This window comes from Lathamus discolor, chromosome 1 (assembly GCF_037157495.1).
Source record: "Lathamus discolor isolate bLatDis1 chromosome 1, bLatDis1.hap1, whole genome shotgun sequence".
In the NCBI taxonomy this organism is placed as follows: domain Eukaryota; kingdom Metazoa; phylum Chordata; class Aves; order Psittaciformes; family Psittacidae; genus Lathamus; species Lathamus discolor.
Window position 1 is genome coordinate 78,459,629 of NC_088884.1, and position 25,540 is coordinate 78,485,168.

Genomic DNA, 25,540 nt, shown 5'->3' on the forward strand with positions numbered 1-25,540 from the left:
AGTATTGTAAAGGTGCTTTACAGGGGATTGTATGATACTCCAAAGATGAGAAGAACAAGGCATATGACAAGGTATTTTATTGGAGGTCATCAATGGACAGGGAGCAGCAACATGATTTCCAGTGCTTGAGCTGAGCACCCAGTGCTGCTGAAGAGGCAATGGCAGGTTCTCTGCTTTTGCTTTTCTTTCTCTGTGACTTCTACAGCACCGAGCCTCTCGCCTCCTTTCTGAGCAGATTGCTGGGTGCCAACCAGCCCCAGGGACTGAACAGTTCCAACTCTTCCGAACTCCTATAAATAAGTGTGCTGGGCTGCAGGTCAAGGGAGGGGATTCTACCCCTCTGCTCTCATGAGACCCCACCTGCAGTACTGCATTCAGCTCTGGGACCTCCAACACCTGGAGAAGAGGAGGTTCCCGGGAGACCAATACTTAAAGGGTGACCTACAGGAAAGCTGGAGAAGGACTTCTTACAAGGGCCTGTATTGACAGGACAAGGGGGGATGGCTTTAAACTGACAGAGGGGAGACTTACATACTAGGAAAAGATTCTTCCCTATGAGGGTGGTGACACACTGGAGCAGGTTGCCCGGAGGAGTTGTGGGTGCCCTGATAAACCTGGTCTAGTGGAAGGTGCCCCTGCCCATGGCAAGGGGGTTGGAACTGGATGAGCTTTAAGGTCCCTTCCAACCCAAACCATTCTGTGATGTAAGAAAAAGGTAAGCTCCTTCTAAATGGCTCTTGTGGCACATAATGTGATTTTTAGGTTGTCCAGATGAGGGTAAGAGCAGTTATGCCATTTATCACAAAGAATTTAGGTTCTGTTTTTCCTTTATGCGTAGTGGGCGTTATTTGAGGGATATTTTCTAATGTGTCTGAGGGCAAGGTTATCACTGTAGGAGATGCTGATGTCTTGTTTTGTCATAGCCTCCTGCCCAGTATGAGATTGACTGGGAAGGGACAGACTGCTGGCTGCCCTAAACCTTCCACCCTGGGCATGGCAAAGGACTGCGGATGATCCCGCTTAGCCTCTGCCTGCCCCGTTGGCTGCAGGCTTCACCACAGACACCGCTTCAAGCAGCTCAGCAAGACTGCTGAAGCCCAACACAGGACAGGGAGTGCCGGAAATGGAAGGGGAACGGGGTTGTCGTGGGTGAGACTTCTTAGAAAGCAGGAATCGGGCTGTTCGGCGGCTGCAGAGGGACGTGGCGCAGGCGGCTCTTACCGCTGACCTCTTCAGCGGGACGCTACCGGGGAAGATACGGCCGCTTATGAGGCGGCTGCAAGGCCCCGCTCCCCAGTGCAGGAGGCCGAGCTGCCAGCCGCTCGCCCGCCGCGGAGGGGGGATCCCTGCGCGGTGCGCCGGCCAGCCGAGGGGTCCCTCCGGCCGCACGCCCCCCGTGCTGCCGCCGGCCGCGAGGTGGCGCTGCCCGGCCCGGCCCGGCGCTGGGCGCTCGGTGCGCGGCGCGGGCGCGGCCGCTGTCAGCCCCCGTGGCGGGGGCGGCGTGCTCAGCGCGGGGCTTGGTGCAGCTCCCCGCGGCCCCGCTCAGGCGCGGCAGGAGCCCGAGCCACCGGTATCGCGGGCTGCCCCCGGAAGGGCACGAAGCCCTCCCCAGCCGTGTGTGGAGGCAGGACCGGGGCACACGGCGCTGGGCCTTTCGCGGCTTTCCCTGTCAGCGAAGGCGCAGCCCGGAGCTAACCAAGTGAATCGGTTGGCAGGTCACAGAGCCGCAGAACGGTGTGGGTTGGAAGGGACCTTAAAGATCATCCAGCTCCAACCCCCTGCCATGGGCAGGGACACCTTCCACCAAACCCATCCAACTGGCTGTAAGGGTTGTAGTTGCAGAGAGCTGGTTGTTCATAGCTCTTCCTTGCTGACTGGGTTCAGAAAAGCATGTGAGTGCATGATGTGCTTAAAAGGAGGGTACCTGGGCAAAGAAAGCTGGATGCGGTGCCCATTTCTGAGGAGGAGCGGCAGGACAGAGCTCTGGGCACACAAGGAGCGAGGGCAAGAGGCCAAGGTAGGGAGAGCATCTGATCCTCTTTGTCCACAGGGAGTTTCAGAGCGCTTGTATGGCCAAGAGTACCAGCCTGGCTCTGGAAGGCTCCACTGTGCCCGTAGGTAATACTTCCAGGGTTACACATAGACCTGTGGTGGCTATTAAGGCTCTCTGACAGCAGCTTCAGGGCTCTGGGAGGTGCTTTTTTGTTGCCTCAGAGATTTTACCTGACATCAGGAGCATAAAGTAACTGTTCAGGTTCTAGTTTAATTGTTGTTTGTATTCTGTTTTAATAATGGTCCTTACGTGGCTCTTCAGGTGAGCATCCTCGTGGCTCCAAGGCTCTTGAGAAGAGGTGCAGAGGGAGCAGAAAGCATGGTGAGCCTCAGTGGTGCTTGGCACAGATCAAGGGCTGATCCCAGTTAGCCAGCATGAGTCTGGACACCACAAGATGTTGACTGTTCGATGAGGCTCAGTGCTGTATGCTCTAACTGATGCGCAAGTGTTTGGAGTAGTGGTAAGCAGGTTAGGGAATCACCGTGCCTTCTTGAGCATGCTGGCTTGGTCTTGCCTCTGTCCTTCATCCTTCTCCTACAGCTTAAGAACCAGGCTGTGGTGAGGAGGGAAGGGACAGTGCTTCCAATCTGTTGATCATGAAAAGCTTACGTGGCAGGGAAGGAAGTGCCTGGGTATTTTGGATAACTTGAGCTGGCCTGTGTGGTGATACAGAGCAGCTTCTCCTCACTCCCTCTCTTTCTCTCCCTGCCACCTTCCCACTTCTAGAAGGCAGTTTGGGGCAGAATGAGACAAGCTTAAAAACACTCTGGGGAGGTGGTGTTAGTGTTTTTTATGGAAATGGAGATGCCTGTCATTAAATACCTTTTAGGAAGGGGTGTTAAATGGTAGGCTGTTTCTTCACTGTGGAGCAGGAAAGTAAAACCCCAGACTTCACACCTCCACAGGCCCTTTGCTTGGGTATTGCTTGTTGTCCTCCAAATGAACACTTAAGAACCAAGAAGAGCAAACCAGCTGAAACTCTTCAAGCACTGTTCCCTGTGCCCTCCCCACCTTGCACTTTGATGTCTAACTAGGAGTGAGGTGAAAAGTAAGAACATGAAAACCTCACTATTATTATAGCAGCATATATAATAATGTGTATAATATCATATATTATTATATTTGTTGCCTGGTCACAACACTTTTGTGAAGGACCTCGTGCATGTTTTCACATAAACTCTTAATTTCAGACTGTAAAACTCAGCCATAAAGTCCACCTCCTTGCTGACACCAGGCACTTAAGGTCTGACTGTCAGCGCTTCAGTCAATCAAATTTCCGGTTAAAGCAAAGCCCTCAAAATCTTCCTTACATATTCTGATTTGCTTTTTCTACAGTCTCTGCACTTGAAAGTACAGAGTAGCTGTGTGAAGTTATAATATGCACACTCTATAGGTTTCCAAATGGAATTAAATGCAATGAACAACTAAAAATGTTTGCAGCGAGGTGAAAATCCGTTGCCAAGCCGGGTTTGCACACTTGCTCACAGCCACAGATAAACCTTTCCTGGCAAATGTTTCTATTTGCCTCCCTCAAAAGCTCCTATACTGAAGCATTTGCAGTATCCCGAGAGAACAAGGATTATGACGAGTGTGTTTAGCTGCACTGTAAGTAAACTGAGGATAAAATGAATTTGTTTAAAGGCAGAGCACTACAACATGCACATTTCCTTGTAACACTAGACTTCATTTCTAGCTGTCTCCGCTTAGGCACCATTATCTGAAGAAGGCAATTCTAGGAAATGCACCAAAAATCCCAGCTTGAGAACATTTTAAGGGTGTCCAGAAATCCACCTCTCAGATACATTTTGAAAAACCTCTGTATGGCATCAGTCAGGGCCATCCTGAATCATGGAATAGTTTGGGTTGGAAGGGGCCTTCAAAGCTCATCTAGTCTGATCCCCCTGCAGGGAGCAGGGGCATCTTCAACTAGATCAGGTTGCCCAGAACCACATCCAGCCTGGCCTTCAGTGTCTCCAGGGATGGGGCATCCACCATGCCCACTGCCTCAGCAAAAAATACTTTGAACGTGCCTAAATTGGTGCAGTTGGCTAGAGAACACCCTCTGTGCTTGTTTCAGTATGCTCTCAGGGTCTCACCTCATGGAGAAATAGGAAATGCCCAGTTTGAGGAGCAGCAAGGGAATGTCCAGGCTATAGCAAATCCAGCTTGAGAACTACAAAAGGCTCATTGCCTTGGGAAGATCTAGCAAGTCCCTGTGAAAAATCCCAGGAGCACCAGACTGGGATTCTTTTGGTGGTGCACAAGGTCCCCAAACAGAGGCCACCCTGATGTTCCTCTCCAGCATGAGGTCTCTTTCAAAATCACTTCAGTGGTCGGATGGACAGCCATTTATATACATCACTTTTAATTCTGTGTCCAAAAATAAAGCTGTACTGAAACCAGTCAAGAGGTAACTCTTTACTTTCTAACTGCCTCTTACATCCAACTGCAAAACTGGCTTGAGTGATAAGAGGCAAACCTCACAATCCTCCTTCCTGACTCACAGTCACTTGTCAGAAACTGAACACCTCCCAGGGGTGTTAATTTCCAAAATGGCCTCTTCAAACAGAAAGAGTAATTTTTTAACAGAAATGCCCCTCTTATTAAGATGGATAGAATCTACCTTTTTATGGCGAAGTAAATCTGTTGGATGCAGAGTGATTTGATAACCTATAAATTGGAAGAGGACATAAAAAGCTGTAATTGCAGTTTTCTGTGCTCCGATGTCTATTTCTCAGGCATCACAAGGGTTTGAGGAACAGCACAGGGAACACATTTAAAAGAGATGATACTGATTTGGAGAGAGGTTGGAGAGAAGGTTATGGGATGTTGTCTAAATAGAAAAGGAGCCCTTTAAGAAGTTACCAGCAACACTGACTGCATATTTCAGTCCCTTCTTTGTCATCTCTTCTCCTGTGGTCTGGCCCTCTGATCCTGAGGCACCGAGTTCTGGTTTCCTTTGGGCTGTGTACACCCCAAGACTGGCAGCTTCAGGTGGGGCAGGGAAGGGCAGCCATCACCCTGGGCCCCGGCAGAGTGAAGTAAAAGATGATTTGTCTAAATGTAAGCAATGGCACTAGTATAAAGCGGGTTCCTATTGCAGGTGAGGAATGTGCCTTTTAGTAAAGGTCAGAGAATATGGAGCTACGTGGCAGTGTGGAGTAAAAGGAGAGCTGAGAGATATCGTGACCTGAACAGATTTTCAGTGGTGTTAGCATACAGTAACCATCTGTTGTCTCTTTTGCTTCTGGAAGGCCTCTGTCAGCAGACAGGAAGCCGGAGCTTCGCCTCATCTGTTTTACCAGCTTTCCATGTGAGACAGGCTGTTTGCTGGGCAGGCACTTTCTCCTCTTTTGAAGGCGTGCGAGTGAAGAGCCCATCCCCTCTGCATCACCTCTCATCGTTTATACAAGCTAACCCTCAGCTATTGTGTGTGTCTGTGTGAATAGTGCTCTGTGCAACACGATGCGTGGCTCCGAGGCTTAGATGGGAAGCTGGTGAGCTGCAGATGGCTGCCTGGTGACAGCATGGGGTTGAGGAGAAGGCACGCAGCCAAGCAGAGATCTGCTGGTGTAACAGCGTGGAGATAGCTGGCTTCCCACGTGTCCTCCCTTGAGCAAAATACCCATCTGCGGTGACCTCAGACACATTTTTACCTGAAGGGGAAGCGGAAGAGAAACTCAAATTAAATAGGAACAATTTCATATCCACTCAGGAAAGTGTAATTCAGACTTTTGTAGGTTTTGAGGGGCAAGGGAGAAGTTACGGAGGTGAAATTTCTGCCATGGAGTTTAGAAGATAATCCTGGCAGTCTAAGCTGTAGTCAGATTAGATTTGATTCTCTAATACAGAAATCTCAGGAAAGTCAAGACCCTTCCTTCCACATTAGTTCCTTATTGTTTCCTACATTGCTTCAATTAGGTGAAAAGCAGCAATGTTTACAAGCTGTGAGCCATGAGGTAGATTTCTCTTAAATTTCTAACCTGGAGATTATACATCCATGAGCTGGCCGAAACAAAAGGACAGTGTTTATATGAGGGATTAGGCTTTCTGGCTGCCTGGAGCTGCAGGGGAACCAATTTCATGACCCAGGTTGGGTCCCCTCTCAGCTCTATATTCTATAATGAAAACAGACACAGGATTTGAAACTATGTAAATTATTACCTGCCTCCTTGTTTAGAATGGTTTGGTCGGTTACTGGCAGATTATTGGCCAAACCTAGTGAAAAGAGAGTTCAAAAATTATACTGTCACCTCTGCTCTGTCTAAATTGGAATGAAGTGAAAATTGCTTCTTCCTGCTTCACATTTTTCTCTCATTTCATAGTCTTTGAAGATGAGTAGCTATTTCAAAAGTTAAGAAAGACCAAGAATCCGATTGCTGTTTACACTCAGGTCACAATACCCTGTGCTGACAACATAAATGGCCTTTAAAGTGGCTGTAAATGTCCATGTAAAATTGACAGATGGTACACCAGTATTTCTGCGCACAGGGCCCACTGGTTGCAATGCAGCAACAGTGTAAGTCATACGCATATGCGTACAGGACGGGGAGTTTACTCAGGGCCCTTGCTAACTTTAAAGCTGGCCCCTGACTTCAAACTGCTTTCCTCTTTCCTCATTAGTTCCCTTGTCCTTGAGTGCATCTGTGTCAGAGAGCATGAGTTATTCAAGGGTTAGGATACTATATCTAAAATACAATAGGGTTACAACAATATCACATTTCCTACTGAAAGGGCATTCTTGCTGTGCTGCAAAAATTAGTTATTTCAGTTTGTCTTAATCACTTCTATAAACAATATCCATGCAGACGAAGCCCACCGTAACACAGAAAGCACATACTCGGTGGGTTGTAAGCTGTAACTATGTATTTGTACTTTTACAACTTTTTTAGGGCTTAGGTGCATGTGCATTGGCGAGCAGATGAATTGTTTGAGATGTTGCTCTCTAGGAAGTCATTACAAGCTTGTTACAAGCTACTTGTCCTGGTTTATCTCACGGAGGTGAGGCTATTGAGGGAGGAGGATGTGGGAGGGGAAAGCCAGTGATGGTAGAACACACACAGGTCTTATCCCAGCTCTGGCTTGGTAAACCATAGGACTGATTGGTGCTGTACTGCTGCTTCTGTTCTGTCTTTTCCAGTGTTTTGCTTGTTACAAGAAGTCACTTTAAAACTACTAAACTTAGGACTTGAATTTGGAAACACATCATAGGCTCAATGTGTAGCCATCTGGGAGATGGATCAGGCCACATATCCAGTTCTCAGTATCTGCAGAACTGGAGCTGTCTAGCACAGAACTTCAAAATATTCATGGAAATATCTTAAAATCAACATAAGTAAAATGGCTTGTCAGTAAGTGGAGTAGTGTGAGATTAAAGAGGAAAAGGATTATCCAGTCCTTGAGATCCTCTGGAACCCTTGCAACTCCTACCTAATTTCAAAATTCATTTTCTATTTCGGGTTTTCTAAAAGCTTGGGTGTTTTGTTTTGTTTTGTTTTAATAACGAAACCCCCAAACATACAACTTAATTGTGGGTATTAGCTGACCACTACTGCATACTCTCAGCCACAGTCCTTTTAAATACATGGGTTGTTGTGAGCAACCCAACCCAAGGGAAAATGAGATTTGTGGGTTTAGGACTGTCTTTCTGCCATCTGTTGTAAGCTCTAAATTCATTTAAAATGTCAAATTAGTTGAAAACTTCTGCCCAACAAAATAAATAAAACGTTAGGTTTTACACCCCCCCCCCCATACACTCATCATCACTTTTACCTGCTTTAGTATCTACATAGCAATAAAAATAAAGAATGATTCAGTCTTCAGTACATTCATTTAATAATTATAATAATTCACTGGGCCAAAATCATTCGAAGGAAATTAAATGTGCAAGTGACAGACCTCATGACTATGCAACCAAGTGGGAAATTTTCAGATCACGGTTTTAAAGCATGTATGCTAGGTCACTGTTCTCTATTATTTATTTAGAAATCACTGCCACAGCTCTCTTATTAATGTACAAGGCAGAAAATGAATGTATAATAATTCCAATCAACTTCCTAATTTTTTAAAACATTGCTTTTAAACTCTCCATTACCATATGCAAAATGGCAAAGTCAATTCCACTTAATTTATTTCATACGTTATTCCAACAGCATCACAAATAGTTCATTATTACGCACCTCTCCAAATAATGAGTTCAAGACATTCTTTCCTTCGCAACATTTCAGCTGCACACTACATGCTACACACTTCATATCGCCTAATTGTCTGACGAAGAAGGGAAGCAGGTAGCCCAGGGCTATTGGAAAGAAGCAGCTCAATGAAAAAATGCTGGACACAGGTGATACCCCCTAAGGACAATGGAATATTTGGAGGATGAATAAAAAAGGAAACATGATGAAACTAATCAACAGGTGATTAAAAACCAGTTTAGCTTCCCTCTCTCATCAGGATGCTACTCATCACCACAAGCATTCTCTCCCCGGGTGGGAAACTTCCAGACAACCACGAAATTCCCATAAAAGGTGGTGGATAAAGCTAACTGAGCTCTGCCTGAATGCTGCACTTACAGGATTTGCTGGAATGATTAACATGAGTCTAACACAGCATTCAGTAGCTAACCAGTACACTTCCAAAATGTTGAAAGAAACTAAAAATTTACCAAAAAAAAAGGTGTTTAAATTGGAGTCAATTAATTTCTTGTGTATTAAAGTCTGTGCTTTGCTGGCCTGGCAACATAGTAATCACTCATGTAAATTCTTCATAGTAATTCCTCATGTAAATGAGGAATGGGGGGGGGGGGGAGTGTAATTTTAAAATGTCTGCCATAAAATATATCCAAATATTCAGTTGCTTGGATTTTTTTTCCTGTATGTGAACACGAGTCACATTTAGGACTCCACTGAATACAGTGGGAGTGAGGAGCAAAATGCCTCTGAGAAGCCCATGGCTTCAGTGAAGGCTGGATGCTGTCTTGCAGGATTACTTAAGTACTTTAAGATAAACCTGTGAAAAAATATTTACAGACCCAGGGCTTTTGGTTTTATTCTGAGAGTGGCTGAGCATTTCTGGTTAACATGGATGTTGGAGCTGGCTGTAGGGTCTTAGCATTTCTGGAAGTGGAGGCTTTTAGCTGCAGAGTTGTCTACTTGGTCTATGGCTCCCCAGAGTCCTACCTACCCCGGGGCACTTGGGGGTGATAAGCCAGGCTGGCTCCTGGTTCTGCATCTGAGATCTGATCCACTCACCAGTCACATAGCCTTTGTGCCCAGCCTCTACCTTGGCGCGTGCAACCAGCGATCTTGGGATGGAAGCTCAAGAGCACAACAGGCTCGCGTTCATGAGCTCACATCCCTACATGTAGCACTGAATAATTCAGGTGGTTCCAACGGTCTCTGAGGCCTGAGAAGTCATGGCCATGATCCAGGCATCCAGCGTGGCCCAGGATTTGTGCTCTTGCTGACGTGCTAGTGGCAAAGACAGTGTGGCCATAACCTAGACATGTAAGACAGGGCAGCATTCAAAACCAGTGGTTTTTAATATGTGTTAACGATTCTGTGCATCATGCTGTTGATGTGGAGGTTCAATCTAGGTCATTCTAGTCTGTGAAATGAATGCATATTTATTTATCACTGAAACATAAGATAACCACATCTGTTTGTGCTGCCTTCCAGCGTTACAGTAAGAGAAGGTTTCAAGGTTGCACTTTCTTGTGTTTGTTACAGTTTTCCTTCCAAGCTGTAGGATGGTCACTAAATCTCTCTCTCCCTCCCAGGCTTACCGCTGGCTCTTTGTTTTCTTATCAGCAGTAGGAATGGTGCAGGAGTATAACACTGGTCTGCTTTTCTGAGGATCTGAAAGCACCCTATTGCCCTTGACCGAAGGTTCTGATTATTTCACAGGTTTTTGTCTTCAGTTGCGCTAGCGTAGACTTGGTTGAAAAACAGGAAACCTGAAAATATTCTCCTATATTCTGTCAAGCTTCAGAGCTGGTTTTGTTATTTTTTTACCAGAAAATGTTCCTCATATTCCATTGGCTCTAGGAGGTATAGCAGCAGTGTGCTTTCGACAACGTTATTCACTGCTTTTTCATAACTACATTTCTGCATGTTTGAAGTGCTGCAGGAAGAGCAGGGTTTTGTTTCCCTCTCTTTTATTACAGCAGGATCTCTGAATTCAGCAATATTCATAACTTTTAACACAGAATAATACATATGTATCTGAATTATATGAATAATACAGAGAATAAACAATTATTCATCAATACCTTAGGTAAAGTTCTTTCTTGTCTCTTTTCCATTAGCATACAAACACTGTTCTGGAAAGCTGTCAAGATTTTTACCTCAATGAAGCACTTACTGCTCCTTTTTAAGAAGACAAACCAACCCATTAAGATCACAGTTCTTGTGAGCAGGAAAACCAGCAAATACAAAGAAAACCCCCGTGCTTTTCCATATGACTTTTTAATAAGAATGAAATTTGTATGTTGTCTTACTGAAGTCAGTGGGAAGAGGCAAATGCTCAAAGTTGAGCATGGGCTTATGTACATGTATAATATGGGTCCTGAGCAAAAGAAATAATTTACAGGCTTTAACAGTTATGAAATTGTAGGGGTGGTTTCAGCCCTGTTGTAAGTCATCAACAATATTCCTATTCCTGATAAGAATCAACTGCTATTTTTAAAAATATAGGGATGAGCAATTTATTTGCTGGTGAGTCTAAGAAAGTCATGGTTGCAATAGAAATATATGGTCTTTTTAGAATGCAAATTAATAAAGAGCCTGAATTTTATCGAAAGGTAGGAAAATGAAGGACTATGATCAAAACTGTTTTTCGTATTTTGAATTCTACATGGAATCATTGGAGGTCTTCAAGAAACAGAGGCCCTATCCTGTAAATACCTAAACTCATGTTTATTTGCATTCGTGTCATCAGTATTGTTTTATTTTGTGAGGTCTGGTATGAGGCGTCCCTACCCAAGGCAGGGCGGTGGAACTAGGATCTCAGGGTCTTTTCCAACCCAAACCATTCTATGATTCTATGAAATGAACACTGTAAAAGTAAGCATATGCATGTACATTTTTAGAAAACACCTCTCCACTTTAATAAAGCTATCAAAGATGGTTTGGGTCTCTGCTTCTTTATTTCCTTCTCTATTATTTTTATTTACCACACATTTTAAACTTCTGTTAACATCTTCCCCACATAAATACCATATTATTTCATGTAAATGTGACTGAATCTCATAACAGTACTTTCAGAAGTTGCCAAATTCTCTCCTTCTTTTTCTTCAGTTACATACAGGTGGATAACATTTTGCATATGGAATTGCTCAGAACCTGCACAAGGCGAAAAAAATAAAAAGGAAAAAAAAAAGAAGCCATGGAAATTGAGTCCTGAGTTCAGGTCACAGACACGTTTCAGGAATGTCAATTTGTCTGCAGCTCATCCTTTCTTTCTACTGAGAAAAAGAAAGGGGGGCCTATTTTTTTCTTTCCTCGCAACATACTGGGTAATGATGCAGAGAAAGTATCAGATTGCAGGGACAGTCTGTGATGGTCTGAAATCAGACTTTAAAATCAAGTTTAATTGAGTCTCTGAATACAGCTATGACATAGTAAGATTCAAAGGGAAATACAAGTGAAAGATTTTCTACGGGTCCACCTGAAAAGCCTGAAATCAAAGGTGTGTTTAGATTGCAATAAGGAGGAAATAAATCTGTCATTAGTATTTCCCTGGGAATCATAAAAATCCATTAGCTTCTCTGGAGGAGTTAGGGTTATTGGTCATAAGATGAAAGGCATGAAAGCTGTCCAAGTCATTACTATGATTACTGCATAACTGTACCTAAGATGACCAGCTGCATAAAGAAACAACCAAGTCAGGCTGTTATATTTTTAAGACCTATATGACTTAAACATTTTTGAGCCATGCACCATGATCATAAGGGCACAGCCAGACAGAGATCCAAGCCTGTAAGATGCCAGGAGACACCACTAGCCTGAGGCTGGAGCCATTAGCGATTAATGATCCTGCAGCTGAGTCAGTGGACAAGTGAACAATTCTGTGAGAACTAGCATGTTCACATAAGAATTCAGAAAGCTGAAAAAGGACCCCAGATGTTGGAGAAGGATTTAAAAGAATAATTGCAAAGTTACTTTAATGGAAATGAAAACGATAAAAAAAGTGCTTTAACGGAGAAATACAACATAGCGGAGTAATATTTTAATGGAGGCCTGCAGCATCAAAGGGCTTCAGGGCTGCTATGGAAGGACAGGGTCACTGAGCAATTTACAGCTGTTTCTTGGGAAGTGCAGAAGCACTGGGCTATCTGGGCTCTGCCAGAGGAGCAGGTGAAGGCAGCACAACTAGCTCACAGTAACCCTGTAGTTAATCCCTGTGCAGAATGGTGAATGCGTGCAGTTCTACAGTTCCTATTCAAAATAAACTCTTCCCATCACAGAACTGCCCTTTACGTTTAGGAAAGAAAACATTTTCCTACAAACTGCCAACTAAATAATAGAGATCTGTTTTGAAAACAGCACTGATTTTGAATGGGGAAAATCTGGGCAGCTTTTTCTCAGCATTCGTGTGAATGGTGAAGGCAGGATTAACTCCCCTATCGCAAAAGTCATAGATGCTACTGACTTTGAGTGTGTAATCTGAGACATATAATGCCTCATTCTCCAGAATACTTTGTATACAGAGGACTGTATTGTGTTGAAAGAATCCACCCTGGTTTTGCTTATTGCAGTTGTGAATGCTCTAGAACCAGATCCTAAGCCATCTAGAAAAAGATCATATCCATGTAAAGTTCTTCAGAAGTTTGTAGCAGAAATAGAGTTCAGTTTAGCTTAAAATCAGTGTCCACTTGTATTATCCATAAAATCATCTTTTCCTGCAGTTATTTTGCTCATTCACTGTAAATCTTCTAAATCCTGCAAGGTGCAAGTCCTGAACTCATTAACTGTTTTAACACACAATCCAGTTTTGTTCTAAGGCCACATCCATGCCAAGCACCAAATGAAAGAAGGGGAAAGGAGTGGTTCCATGGAGAAAATAACACTCTAAATGTGTTAACTTATCAAAATGCTGACAGACGTAAAATGAGCTGAATTAATATTGGTCTTAAAGGAAAATTGACTTCTACTACCTTCTAACTTTTCAGTGCCAAATTTTACAAGCCTGCTCATATTTTAACACCAAATTTCCAAGGTTTCCCCAGTAGTCTATCACTCAGACTACTCTTATGTCCCATATATATGTCCCTTTTATGTCCTCTGCATCTGAGTTTAGCATCTTCTTGCCCATGTGCTCAGTAGCAGAGAGAAAACGGTGAAGCACGACTCACAAACTGAAAATGAGGGCGGTCCTCACAGCAGAGTGCCACAGCTATTCAAAGCCTTACAGTCTGCATGCTCTCTGCACATCAACTCTGGACAGACTTCAGCCGCCAGAAAAGCTGAACAAGCACAGGTGTGAGTTTCAACTTCCACAGACGTATGAGTAGGCAAGCTCTTTTCGTGGGGTCAATAAAAGAAGTGCTTCTGACAGAAATTACAAATGCACTGTCATGTGCCAGTCCCTATTGCAAAGCATTTCTGGGCAAACATTCCCTTTAATCTCACCCTTGGAAACTGGTTGATTTCTTTTGAAATTTTCACTATGCACACACACAAAAGGAATCCCTTTTGAATGCCTTCTCTGCAATATTTCCCCTTTTGCAACTGAGGTTTGATGAGGTCCTAAGTGAGGACAGAGAAACTAAGAGAAGCAGGTGCTACTGCTTGGAGCACATCTTCTCAGCTGGTACCTCTTATTACTAAGTTTGCCCAGCACTTTCCAATTTATTTTGTTTAAATTTGCTTTTGCTTTAACAGCTTTTTCTGTTCCAGATGAACTCTTTCATTCCAGATATCTGCCTCAAACTGAATTTAGACCTACTGGGTTAGCCATTTTCAAGAATGTGACCAAAAAAGACAAGCAGTTCATGGGGTTCCTTCCATGGTTTTACTGAAATTCCAGAAACCTGGGAAAAGGAATTTCAACTTTGCTGTCAAGGAGTGGCTTTTGTGCAATATGCCTATACGCAGGCAGCTGGCACATACTCCACAGAGAGCTCTTTCAGCTGAATTTGTGTATTCTCCAAAGGCCTTCTGCCAAGGAGGTTAACTCAGTTCCTTTGCAGATCTTTACAGGTGTTAACGTGGGCTTCAATTATACACACTGTGTTTGGCCTGGAGCTACACAGGTGAAATTTGACTAAGTTTGTAATTGCTGTTCCCAGGCAGAGTAACTATTTCTACTTACTTTTAAAGCTCCCTCTCCCTTGAAAATCATGTAAATCATAAAACATCTGATGAAAATGTAGAAGGGGGGGGGGGAACAAAAGAGGAGAGGGAGAGGAGAGGATCGCGAATTCTGGAAAGGTAAGGACTGAGTGAGGAGACTGAAACAGTCTGGGAATTGGAAGGGGTGCCTGGCACTTTTGGCAAAGAGAAGAGCAGGAACATGAACCACTCTGCTAGGCAGGATGGAGCATGGAGGTAAAAAGGAAGGAGAAAAAAGTTTCTGTACAAGGACAAGGAACCTGGGATCCTGTGGAGAAAACACATAAGACAAGGATCTGGAGTGTAAAGGGAGAAGTGTATCTTTAAAAAGCATTTGCAAAAGTTGGTTATGTGGTGCGCGGCAGCTTGTGTAAAGCAATGCTGGGCACTGAGTGAAACACCCCTTCACCAGACTCCTTAGCTTCGGTTCTGAAAAGCGGATACATAGCCACAGGGTATATAAGTGAAAAAAGTCCTTGCAGCACAGCACAGCCCTGCAGCAACATATTTCCTAAGATCCTTCAGGCTCTACCAACCAATCGGGTGTCATTCTAATATTCCTCTTTGTGAGATCTAATGTATTCATCCCTTGTTGGTTACAGAGTTCCTCAGCCTTCTTTCCTGAGAGATGTTCCATGAGTAAAGCAGGGCTTCCCTAGTCCATCACTGTATAATCTTTGCTACGCATTTACTTGTATTGTCTTTCTCTCCTATAGTTAACAAGCATCTGATCTTATTCTACACAACCACTTACTTTCTGGAGTTTCAGTACAATAATAAAAGGGATGTCAGGAAGTCAAAGTGGGAACCTGGTCTCATTCTTTGCCACGGCTGCCTGGGGGGAGGCAGGCTGGCACTGGATGTCCCTAGGATTAGGAAGGGTTTTGGTAGGCTGCATGAAGAGTCAGGTGTGGAAAACTGGAAGGGATTGGGCAAAGGAGCCTGTGACTCTGACAACATGCAGACTGGGGCAGAAAGACCAAGCCTGGGGGGATAGGCATGCAAGGAAAATGAGTGGGATAAACTGCTGGGACTGGGAAAAATCAGGGCAGTCCCAGCTGAAGGGGATAAGCAGAATCAGTATAACATGGGAAAAATTAACAGCATGTTTTTCTTCAGCCATTAGATTGCAATCCCCTTCTGATCCTGGAGTAAAGGGCTCAGGTCTCCGGGTTGAGAATGCTGAATGTCTAGGACTCCATGGCTATGATCGGTGTCTGGCTAGACTGTGATAACCTATCACATGATCATCTACTTAAAGATTATCTCACGATGGATCTGCAAAATGGCATTAAACCAATTAATTTAGGCTGCACTTAATCCTGGCATTTTTAAACTTTGGTTATATTTATGTACTATAAATGTATATAGCATCAGTCTCAAATAGTTATTCTGTATTTATATTAAAAAGAAGTTCAAATATATTTTGATTTTAAATATAGATTTGGCTTATATGAATCTTTCAATTTTTTCCTCTTTTATACAATTTTCTGATTGTAAAAGCACACTATAAAGTAGCTTTCAAGATGTAATTATGATTTATAGAATAGTCCAGGTGTCTGCACATTAATTATGACTTATTATTAATATATGCATTAATTGATCATTCATTTTGTAATTACTTTGCAAGGATCTAGCCCATTAGTGCTAGCTTTGAACAAAACCACACAAAGAACAGAAATCTACTGGAAGGGCTTGCAGTGTGTGTTGCTTGTCGTAGACACAAGCTGTGTTGAATTCATTATCATTTATTCTCTGTCATGAAAACCTGCCTCACAAAGTGACTTCATTCTAGGAGCTAGGGCTTTAAGAAAAATAGTGTATTTTGAGACTTGTGATTAAGCTGGGAGAAGTGGCAAGACTGTGGATGCTACAGGTGGTTCCATATGGCTGAATCTGATTCTGCGCTACTCTGAATCCTTCTTGTTGTTTGACTCACTTATCATTTGCTTGGGTTTACTGTTAAACATGATCTTACTTTGGTGTGAGCCTTTCCTCTCCCAGTCTCTCATCCATGCTGTGTACTATATAAGCACCTTTGGTAAGCCGTGAAACCTCTTTGCAATCCTTCCATACTGACTAATTTTTGCCTCTTTCAAAGTCACAGAATCACAGAAGGGTTTGGGTTGGAAGGGACCTTAAAGCTCACCCAGTTCCAACTTCCCTGCCATGGGCAGGGACACCTTCCACTAGACCAGGTTGTTCAAAGCCCCATCCAGCCTTGCCTTGAACACTGCCAGGGACAGGGCAGCCATAGCTTCTCTGGGCAACCTGTGCCAGTGCCTCACCACCCTCACAGTAAAGAACGTCCTTGTATCTAACCTGAACTTCCCCTGTTTTAATTTTAACCCATCACCCCTTGTCCTATCACTACAGTCCCTAATAAAGAGTCCCTCTCCAGCATCCTTGTAGGCCCCCTTCAGACACTGCAAGGCTGCTATGAGGTCTACATGCAGCCTCTATTTTCATGTCTCTATTTTCATAACTTTCACAACTTTCAGCATCTCTCTGAAGCTGCCGTATCATATATTAGACATATTTAGCCTGTTAGGCCATTACTTTAGACATGAAAAGAGAAACACAGAAAACATAGCTTCCACTTAGTCTTCTGGTCTTGGAAGATCTGCTTTCTCTGTTTTTCCGGCCATTGATAGCTTGTGTGGTGCTGATGATGTTCTTAGAGGTTGACAGAAGTCTGATCATTTTATTGTGTATGCTCAGTGGACTTGTGGTTTTACTAGCTGTCAACTGTTTACATGACTGAGTTGTAGTATACAGGGGACACACATCTTTGGTTATGAAGAGGACAGGGAGACCGGTCAGTCATAGAATCATAGAATCATAGAATAGTTAGGGTTGGAAAGGACCTCAAGGTCATCTAGTTCCAACCCCCCTGCCATGGGCAGGGACACCTCACTCTAAACCATCCCACACAAGGCCTCATCCAACCTGGCCTTGAACACCACCAGGGATGGAGCACTCACAACCTCCCTGGGCAACCGATTCCAGTGCCTCACCACCCTTACAGGAAAGAATTTCCTCCTTATATCCAATCTAAACTTCCCCTGTTTAAGTTTTAACCCGTTACCCCTTGTCCTGTCACTACAGTCCCTGACGAAGAGACCCTCCCCAGCATCCCTATAGGCCCCCTTCAGATACTGGAAGGCTGCTATGAGGTCTCCACGCAGCCTTCTCTTCTCCAGGCTGAACAGCCCCAGCTTTCTCAGCCTGTCTTCATACGGGAGGTGCTCCAGTCCCTGATCATCCTCATGGCCCTCCTCTGGACTTGTTCCAGCAGTTCCATGTCCCCTCAGAGGGCTCCATAGTGGCCCAGAGGAACCTTTCTGCTGGTTTAAACAGGCACGACCCAACATTTCTTGCTGTCCCACAGCCACCCAAACCCAGTGGCCACGGAATGCTAGTGAAGGGTGTGACTGGGCCCTGCGTGGTGGAGAAGGCCGGGATCTCCTCGCAGTGGGGTGCCAAGCCAGCCTGCCCTTGGCCGACTGTTTCGAGGGGCTGGTGTGATACACGGCTTCCGGGGGGGCCTGGGTGACCCTCCCCTCACGCACAGCGCGAAGCACGGCGCCGCGTCCCTCCCCGCATCCCCTCCGCACGAAGATGACGACCCAGCAGCAGGCCCCGCCCGGCGGCGCAGACCCCCCACGCCCCCGCCCCCGCGGCGAGGGGCGGCCCGCCAGGCTCTCCACACGGCGACGCCCCGCCCCGGCCGCCGCTCCCGGCGGGGGAAGGCGGACGGGCAGGTGAGGCGGCGCCGCCGATTGGGAGGCGGGCGGTGACCCCGGCGGCGGGCCCCGCTCCGCCCTTCCGCCGCCGCTATATTAGGCGAGGGGCGGGCGGCGGGGCGGGCCTGAGCGTGTGCGGGCAGCGAGGTGAGTGGGGAGGCGGGTGCGAGGCGGCGCGGGGCCCGCGGCGGCGATGCTGGCGGCAGGGACGCCGCCGCCGCCGCCGCTGCTCTCTCTGTTCTCTTCTCCTCGTTCGCCTTGCTCGGGGTGGGCCGGGAGTCCGGCATCTCTTCCCGGGAGGCGCTTCCTCACCGTCCCTGGCAAGGGCGTGATGAAGGGCTGCCCCCGAGCCCTCCCTTCGGTGGGCTTCGGGGCCGGCGGGGTGCGGCGGAGGCTCCCTGCCCGCCGGCGGAGGCTGAGCGGGCGTCCCGGCGCGATGCCGGTTTCCCCGGCTCGGCGCCCGCCGGGGAGCTGTGCCGCAGGCCCGCCTGCAGGCAGAAATGTGGTGTCATTGCTTTCCAGGAGCAGGTGTCAGTAAGTAGTTGGAGATGAGGGTGGCGGAGCATCTCTTACAGAAACTCGGTGCTCAAGGTTAAAGCCCAGCCCCTCCCATCAGAGCTGGTGCCTTGTCGTGGCACGGGCCCATCTTTCGGTGCAGGCAGAGCCGAGCTCTTCAGGAGCAGCGAAGCTGTTGTATCCGAGTGTGCTGCTCGCTTTATAAAGTGATCTGGTTTTGTCTTTTTCAGTTGAAGTCTTTTTAGTTCAATTCTTCTGTAGAATTGCTGTAAAGGTCACGAGGGGGTAAAACTGATTTAACGGGGGTGACGGGAAGAGGAGCTGTATCTTCAGGCGTGCCACTTCTAAATCTTCGTTCAGGCTGCAGCCTGGGTGTGAGGCTGGAAGCATGATTTGCAATTGCTTGCTTGCAGTTTTTTCCCTGGTGGGTGATGTGTGCAGGAAACCTGCCTGGTTTTATATGGACACTATATTGGTTTTCTGGAATCATCCCCTGTGCTGGCAAATTCTGCCGATGTAAAGGATTTCTGGTGTCTGGATGGGTGGGGAGACTTGAACAATACAAAGTTTGCCTTGCTTTGAAATTCCTGCTACAGATATTTTGAAAAGGGAGAAAGAAGACTGAAAGGTGGTGATAAATTCATACCGAGGCTGTTTTGTGGCTACGTTTCTGGAGTACATGATAAGAAAAGGTGTAATTTTAAAAAGAGGGGGGTTGGGGGGGGGGTGGGGAATGAGAGAGAGCTAAATAAAAGGAGTTTCTTTGCAGCTCCATCCATTTCAATGGTGCAGCTTTCCCAAGCCCCTTTCCGTCACCCATCACCTTCAGGCCGGTCAGAGGAGGTGGAGGAAAGGAGCATGAAGGCGGCCAAGCAGCAGGTGAACCCGTCTGGTGAGAGCCAGTCTCCCTCCAGCCCCCTGCAGTCTGCGCTGAACTCGGCAGCCTCTCCTTCCCAGGCATATGAGACTTACATTGATAATGGGCTTATCTGCCTCAAGCACAAGATCAGGAATATTGAGAAAAAGAAGGTAACTTGCTTTTCTTTGGCGTGGCATGTGTTTGAGCTGCGAGTTCTAAAACTTGGTGCCTGTTTTATAATAGCTGGAATAAGGTTGTGTGTGTATGTAGAAAGAAATCATTGATTTTAAAAATAACTTCTGGTAGGACCTAAGCTTGGATTTGCTGGTGGGTTTTTGTTCGCATTTGTAACCCTGTATAAGAATGGTGGTTTTTAACCTTATTGTTCTGAAATGGGCTTCTTGCATTTGACATTGTGTGTATAACATTTGTTTCTGAGAATTGGGAATGCAGCTAACTAGAGACCTGCTCTCAGCTGCTGGCTTTACAGTGCATGCACACTACTTACCAAATGTGACTGAATGCTGCTCAAAGCTGGGGATGCTTCTCAAAGCTGAGGATGCTTCTCTAATAGGCTGAATTAGTTCAGAACTAACTTGGAACTGTTTTGGAGGCAGTTTGCAGTTCTGTGGAAATCTTCATATTTCTTCTATTAATTGCATATATCTAATATGTAGAAATATATGTAAATTGAAGATTAGAACAGTGTTTCCTCTGACTCATGCAAGTGTCAGATGATATTAGATATATATTGCCCTTCACTTTGCATAAATATAGGGGGAGAATGCAGCACAGTGTTAAGAACTGAGGTAATGATACCCCTAAAATATTGTGGCTATAACTAGTCAGGCTTCTGCATTCTGAGACTTTTCAGTTAATTGGCAGGCGATTGAAGACTATATGCATGGTTTTGAATTTGAAAAAAGCTATTTTCTGCAAGGTGAAAAGAAATGATGGTGCTGTTTCTTTTATTACTGGATCAGGTTTGTAAGTAAAACCATTCAGTGACTGTTTTGTCCTTCCCTAAAGGTCTGAAAAGCTTTGTGTGGTATGTCTTAGGGTGAGGAGAGGCTCACCATAGATCAGACTTCTGGCCATGTGGCTGGGGACTTGATCCTTCTGCAGGAGATGCAGTATTACTGCTGTCTCATGTCATGCATCATCCTGTAATTTTGAATAACGTCAGATAAGCATGTTGTCTTTGTGGGATTAACTAGCTTTGCATGGTATTCTGATTCTGTCCAAGAAAGCTTATTGTTGTGAATTTCTCAAGTATCGTTGATTTTTCACATGAATTACAAAGGGCCTCACCAGCAAATGAAAGGGTGTCTTACTAAAATGAGCTGAAAGTAGTCCTACTCCTAGGCTCCTATAGGTACTGTGTCAATAAAACTGTGTGTCATTACACAAATGAAATAGTATTTAACTTCATGGCCATGAAATCCCTGTGTGCATAAAGAATAATACCTAATAGCTTTATATAGTTTACCTCAGCTTTTTAAGACTTTCAGTATATTAGAAATAAATCTTACCTGAAAACAGTCTCATTTTTTAGGAAATAGTGCTGTAAAATCTTGATGACATAACTCAATCCAGATTTTGAAAGGCATGCTCAGGAAAGTCAAGTAGGATTATTCAAGGATAAGATAACTGAATTCTAGGATGGAATTGGAAAATCTGAAAAAGCATCCTTTAAGGACACAATGTGTTTGGATCTAGGGTCAATGCATTACTGTTTCTTAAATGAAACAAAGAAAGCAAGTAGGAGATGAAAGATCAAAGATAAGAAGGGGAAGTAGACGGTCCTGGAGAATGAGATTGCTGAATCAAAGGCACAGCAGAAATTTGTGTTCCTTTCTCCTGAAAATGAGCAAATAGTAAAATGCTTATTCTGTTGCAGTATGCAGTTCAGAAAATGTAACTTGTATGCCATACTCTGCATTAGAGAAATTGGTATTAAAAAAATGTATTTTGTATTTTCCTGCAGCTTAAGTTAGAAGACTACAAAGATCGCCTGAAGAAGGGAGAAGCTCTCAATCAAGACCAGTTGGTAAGTGCAGGAATGGATGCCCTCAAAACCTTCAGCCATGTCAGAAGGATAGGTTGCTGAAGGAGGTGGTGGTGTTCCACGGAAGTAATGCCTGCATGCTTGTGGTGGTATTTTTCACAAAACCAAATAGATGAATTATTGGTAATTAAGTTGAATGTTGAGCCCACAAGGTTTGTCTCCTACTTTGACCTCAGCACACAAGATGGAGGTTACAGAAGGTACTTACTCATCTTTGCTCTGTAGACTTTCAGCTTCAGTGCTCCTGCGCCTTTCTTGGGGGGGTGTCCATATGCAGCTTATCTTTGTGGCATTGCTGTATTTGCACCTGGACATCGTGACTTTTGGAGTAGCTAATTAATCTTCATGACATCTTCATTAATAGGTGTTACTTGAAGTTGCCAGTTGGCTGCACAATGCTGTTGATTACAAGTAGCTGCTAAAATATAACTGACAAACAGTTCCTGGTGGTAGAAGGAAGATGCTGGTCTAACTTGCATGATTTCTAAAGGCTTCTCTAATACAAGAATCTGGCTATGGGTTCTTGATGCAGTTTGGAATGCTCTCTTGTCCTTCTAGTGTTGCAGTTAGAAAGCTGTGAGTCACCAGCACTCTCAAATGCTGTTAGAGCAATGTCTTGTACATCAGGTTGCTAGAGTTTGGAATTCCAGGAAGCAAGATCACTAAACAAATGGGATCCACTTTGTGGAGCTGGTGCAAACTTGCCTAATGTTAAACAGCAGTTCTGTTTTTTTTTTTTCCCTGTCTTTGACTAGAATGGATTCTAGAACTGAGACAAAGTTTCTGTAACATGAAAACAATTACTTAAGCATATCTGAGTAGCAGTGTCACATAATTTAAAGGGTTTATTGCTCTAGTTATAGAATTGTAGAATATCTCAACTTGGAAGGGAACCCATATGGATCGTGAGTCCAACTCCTTGCAGGACTACCTAACATGAAGTAGTATGAGTAAGTGTTGTCCAGGTGCTCCTTGAACACTGATGGGCTTGGTGCTGTGGGGAGCCTGTTCTGGTGACCAACCATGCTTTCAGTGAAGAACCTTTTCCTAATATTCACCATGAACTTCCTCTGAGGCAGCTTCATTTTATTTCCTTGTGTCCTATTGCTGGTCACAAAGGAGAGGAGATCAGCAGCTTCCCCTCCACTGCCACCTTTAAGGCAGGTGTAGGCTGTAATTGGGTCATCCCTTAACCTTCTCTAAGCTGAACAGTGTGAGACTTGTAAGTCCTGGCCTCTAGGCCTTTTAACCATGTTGGGTGCCCTCCTCTGGACACCCTCTAATAGTTTGTCCTTTTTGCATTGAGGTGCCCGAAACTACAGATAGTACTTGAGGTGGGGCCGCACCAGTGCGAAGTGGGTGATCACCTGCCTCAACCAGCTTGCTATGCTGTACTTGATATGCCTCAGGACACAGTTGGCCCTTTGGGCTGCTAGGGCATACTGTTGACATAATTAAAATAGCAATCAACCCAGACTTCCAGGTGTCTTTCCATGTGGCTGCTTCCCAGCCTGTTTTCCCCCTGTGCTGGTCCTTCTTGTGAACCAGTTGGAAAAATAATTTCATTGGCTTCTAGCTGTATCACAGTGCAGCAGGATGAGAGCATGCATACTGTTTCCTTACCCTGAATGATTTCCAAATGAGGTAGATGTAAGTGGGATAAGAGGGGAAATAATAATATAGGATGATGACTTTTTATTTTCTCTACACTCAATCTGGAATCAGGTGGGCAAGAGCCTTTTGTGTTATCATAGGTATTAACTATGATCTGTTTTCTGTCACTGTGTGACTGTTGAATAGTATTTTGTGTAAATTTGATTAATCTTGACCATGTTTTAAAGCTACTTCTGAATTTGACTAGTTTGGTATATAACCTGGACTGTGAAAAGATGTTAGGTGAATGTGCAATTATGATGTGGGGAACTAGAGGTGAAGGATTCTGTAGAAATCATTCTTGCAAATGCATCCAGCAGTGCTGATTTTGGAAAATGGCAAGTAACTTGGTTACTGGCTTTCAGTATTTTCAGCTGAGCTGGATATCCCAGCCTTCTAAAATGGGAGATTAGATTCAGTCCTGCTGGTAAACTGATGAGTGGTAGTCAAACTGTTGGAATGATTATTGTAGAAGTATCAACTCGGTATTTAATCTAGTCAAGACCCCTGTTTTAGTGGTTAAGATACAGAAATACTACACTTGTACCTTTCAGATGCAAATTCCCAATGTAGGTATAAATACCAGGACCTGGAGATTTGAGCTAGAGCAGAATGAGGTTAATAGCTTGGACACTTGCCTGAAGAAACCTAACTGCTTGTAATACAGTGAAGCTCTAGTGTAACTTGATGTCACCTATATTAACATTGTTCCTTGCACAAAGGAAGTGCCCATCTGATGATGAACTTTTGTAAGCAGTTTGTATTAAACTAATTACTTATGGTGTGTGCATGCCTTCCAGAGCTACTGTGTGTGCTAGTCTTAACTTCAGGAAGCATCTGCTTCAGAAATTAAGAGCTTCCAGCAAGTTAAATGCTCTCACTGGCAATATTCTGATTTGCATGCTGAGCAGGCTTTCCTTGGTACTGTTCCTCCAGTATGCTGTTAATAACAGGTGTGACACAAGAAAGCTATTGCTTTCCTGTGGGCTGAGTTACAGCTTGCCATCAGAGCAGATGTTTTCAGGTAGAGAGTTTTACTCTGGGATTTGCATTGTTAAAAGCAGTTACTGCCATCTGTCTTACAAGTTGTTGGTGTTAAATTGTGAGTGTTCCTCATGTGTGGGCATTAGGGTCTTAGAAGTTACTCTCCAGAGTGTGAAGTGAACTTGCTAATTAGTTCTTATATTGATTAATTTGCTGAGGGCAGCTTAAACTGCCAGATGAGTGCTTTAACTCATGCACCTTACTCTGCTGAGTAGCATTTAGGCCTAGTAATATGTAGTATACTACAAATAAGTGAATACAGGTAAGTGATTAATAAAACTGCTTGAACAAATGAGCATGTAGCTCTTTTTTCAGTTGCTTAGGAACACATATGGAATTTGCAGATGTCCCAAATCTAATTGGGACAGTAGATCAAGCTTTTGTCATTGCACTGATGAAACGCTTCTCAACACTAACACTACTTTGAAAGAGCTTTATAGTAGACCCATGAGCCTATTCCAGAAAACTTCTGCTATCATGAGCATAAAACACATGCACATGTGAGCAACTGAAATGAAATGTATTTCCCAGGCATGCTTATGGTATGAGGATATGGGCAGCATGTCTGAACTACAGCATTTTGCTGTCTTCACAGCCTTCAAGGAGACTTATAAAAATAAACTGACTCCTTAGTGGGGAAGAACTCATAAAAAATAGGGTATATCAAAGGGCATATTAATAATCCACTTTAGTTTTTTGAAGACTGACTAGTAAAATATTGGTTAAAGCCATTAATGAAGGCAGGAACATTGTTTTATTTGTGGAAACTAGATTTGAAAGACTTACTTTTTCCTCAAAGTATGACTTGGCTTCTATGTTCTTTCTAAGGTTTGTACAAATTATCTGTAAAGGCATTCAGGTAAGCATGAGGGTAAAAGATATGTGCTGAACTCGTCAGTGTCCTATATTCCTTCCAGGCTTTTGTATCAGTGTCTGATTTTAAGTAGTTGTTTACCTGGCTGCTGAGACCTATGGGAACAAAAGGAAAATTGAAGTAACTGGTATCCAGGCTTTCCTGTTTCAACATAAGTATACGAAATATTGAACAAGATGTTGCCTGGAAAGTCTAATACAGACAGACTTGTAGGATACGTGTAGTGGTGTGAGCTGGCTTTGTGCTGCACCTCAGTCATGGTTGAATGATGTTCATGCCTAAACTTAAAATACCATTTACAGATACAGTATCTTTAAAAAGTTACAATTTTAGGGAAATACATGCTAAGCAACTAGTTCTCAATGATAGTTTACTAGTTGCATCTCAGTCCCCTTGTA

At 44.3% G+C, this 25,540-nt stretch overlaps 1 protein-coding gene across 13 annotated transcripts in view; it reads left to right on the top strand.

The window, feature by feature from the left end:
• Window positions 1-18,201: 18,201 nt before the first annotated feature.
• Window positions 18,202-25,540, top strand: part of CAPRIN2 (caprin family member 2) — a 35,105-nt gene continuing 27,766 nt past the window's right edge. For 4 of the 13 annotated variants that reach the window (XM_065681912.1, XM_065682012.1, XM_065682003.1 and 1 more), the window contains exons 1-3: window positions 18,905-19,336; window positions 19,414-19,673; window positions 21,491-21,553. In XM_065681912.1, coding sequence (XP_065537984.1) covers window positions 19,324-19,336; window positions 19,414-19,673; window positions 21,491-21,553 — 336 coding nt within the window. In that variant the 5' untranslated portion in view covers window positions 18,905-19,323. Of the gene's footprint in view, window positions 18,276-18,901; window positions 19,337-19,413; window positions 19,674-21,490; window positions 21,554-25,540 lie in introns of those variants that run through there. The other 9 variants (XM_065681972.1, XM_065681983.1, XM_065681931.1 and 6 more) reach the window with 6 other exon arrangements.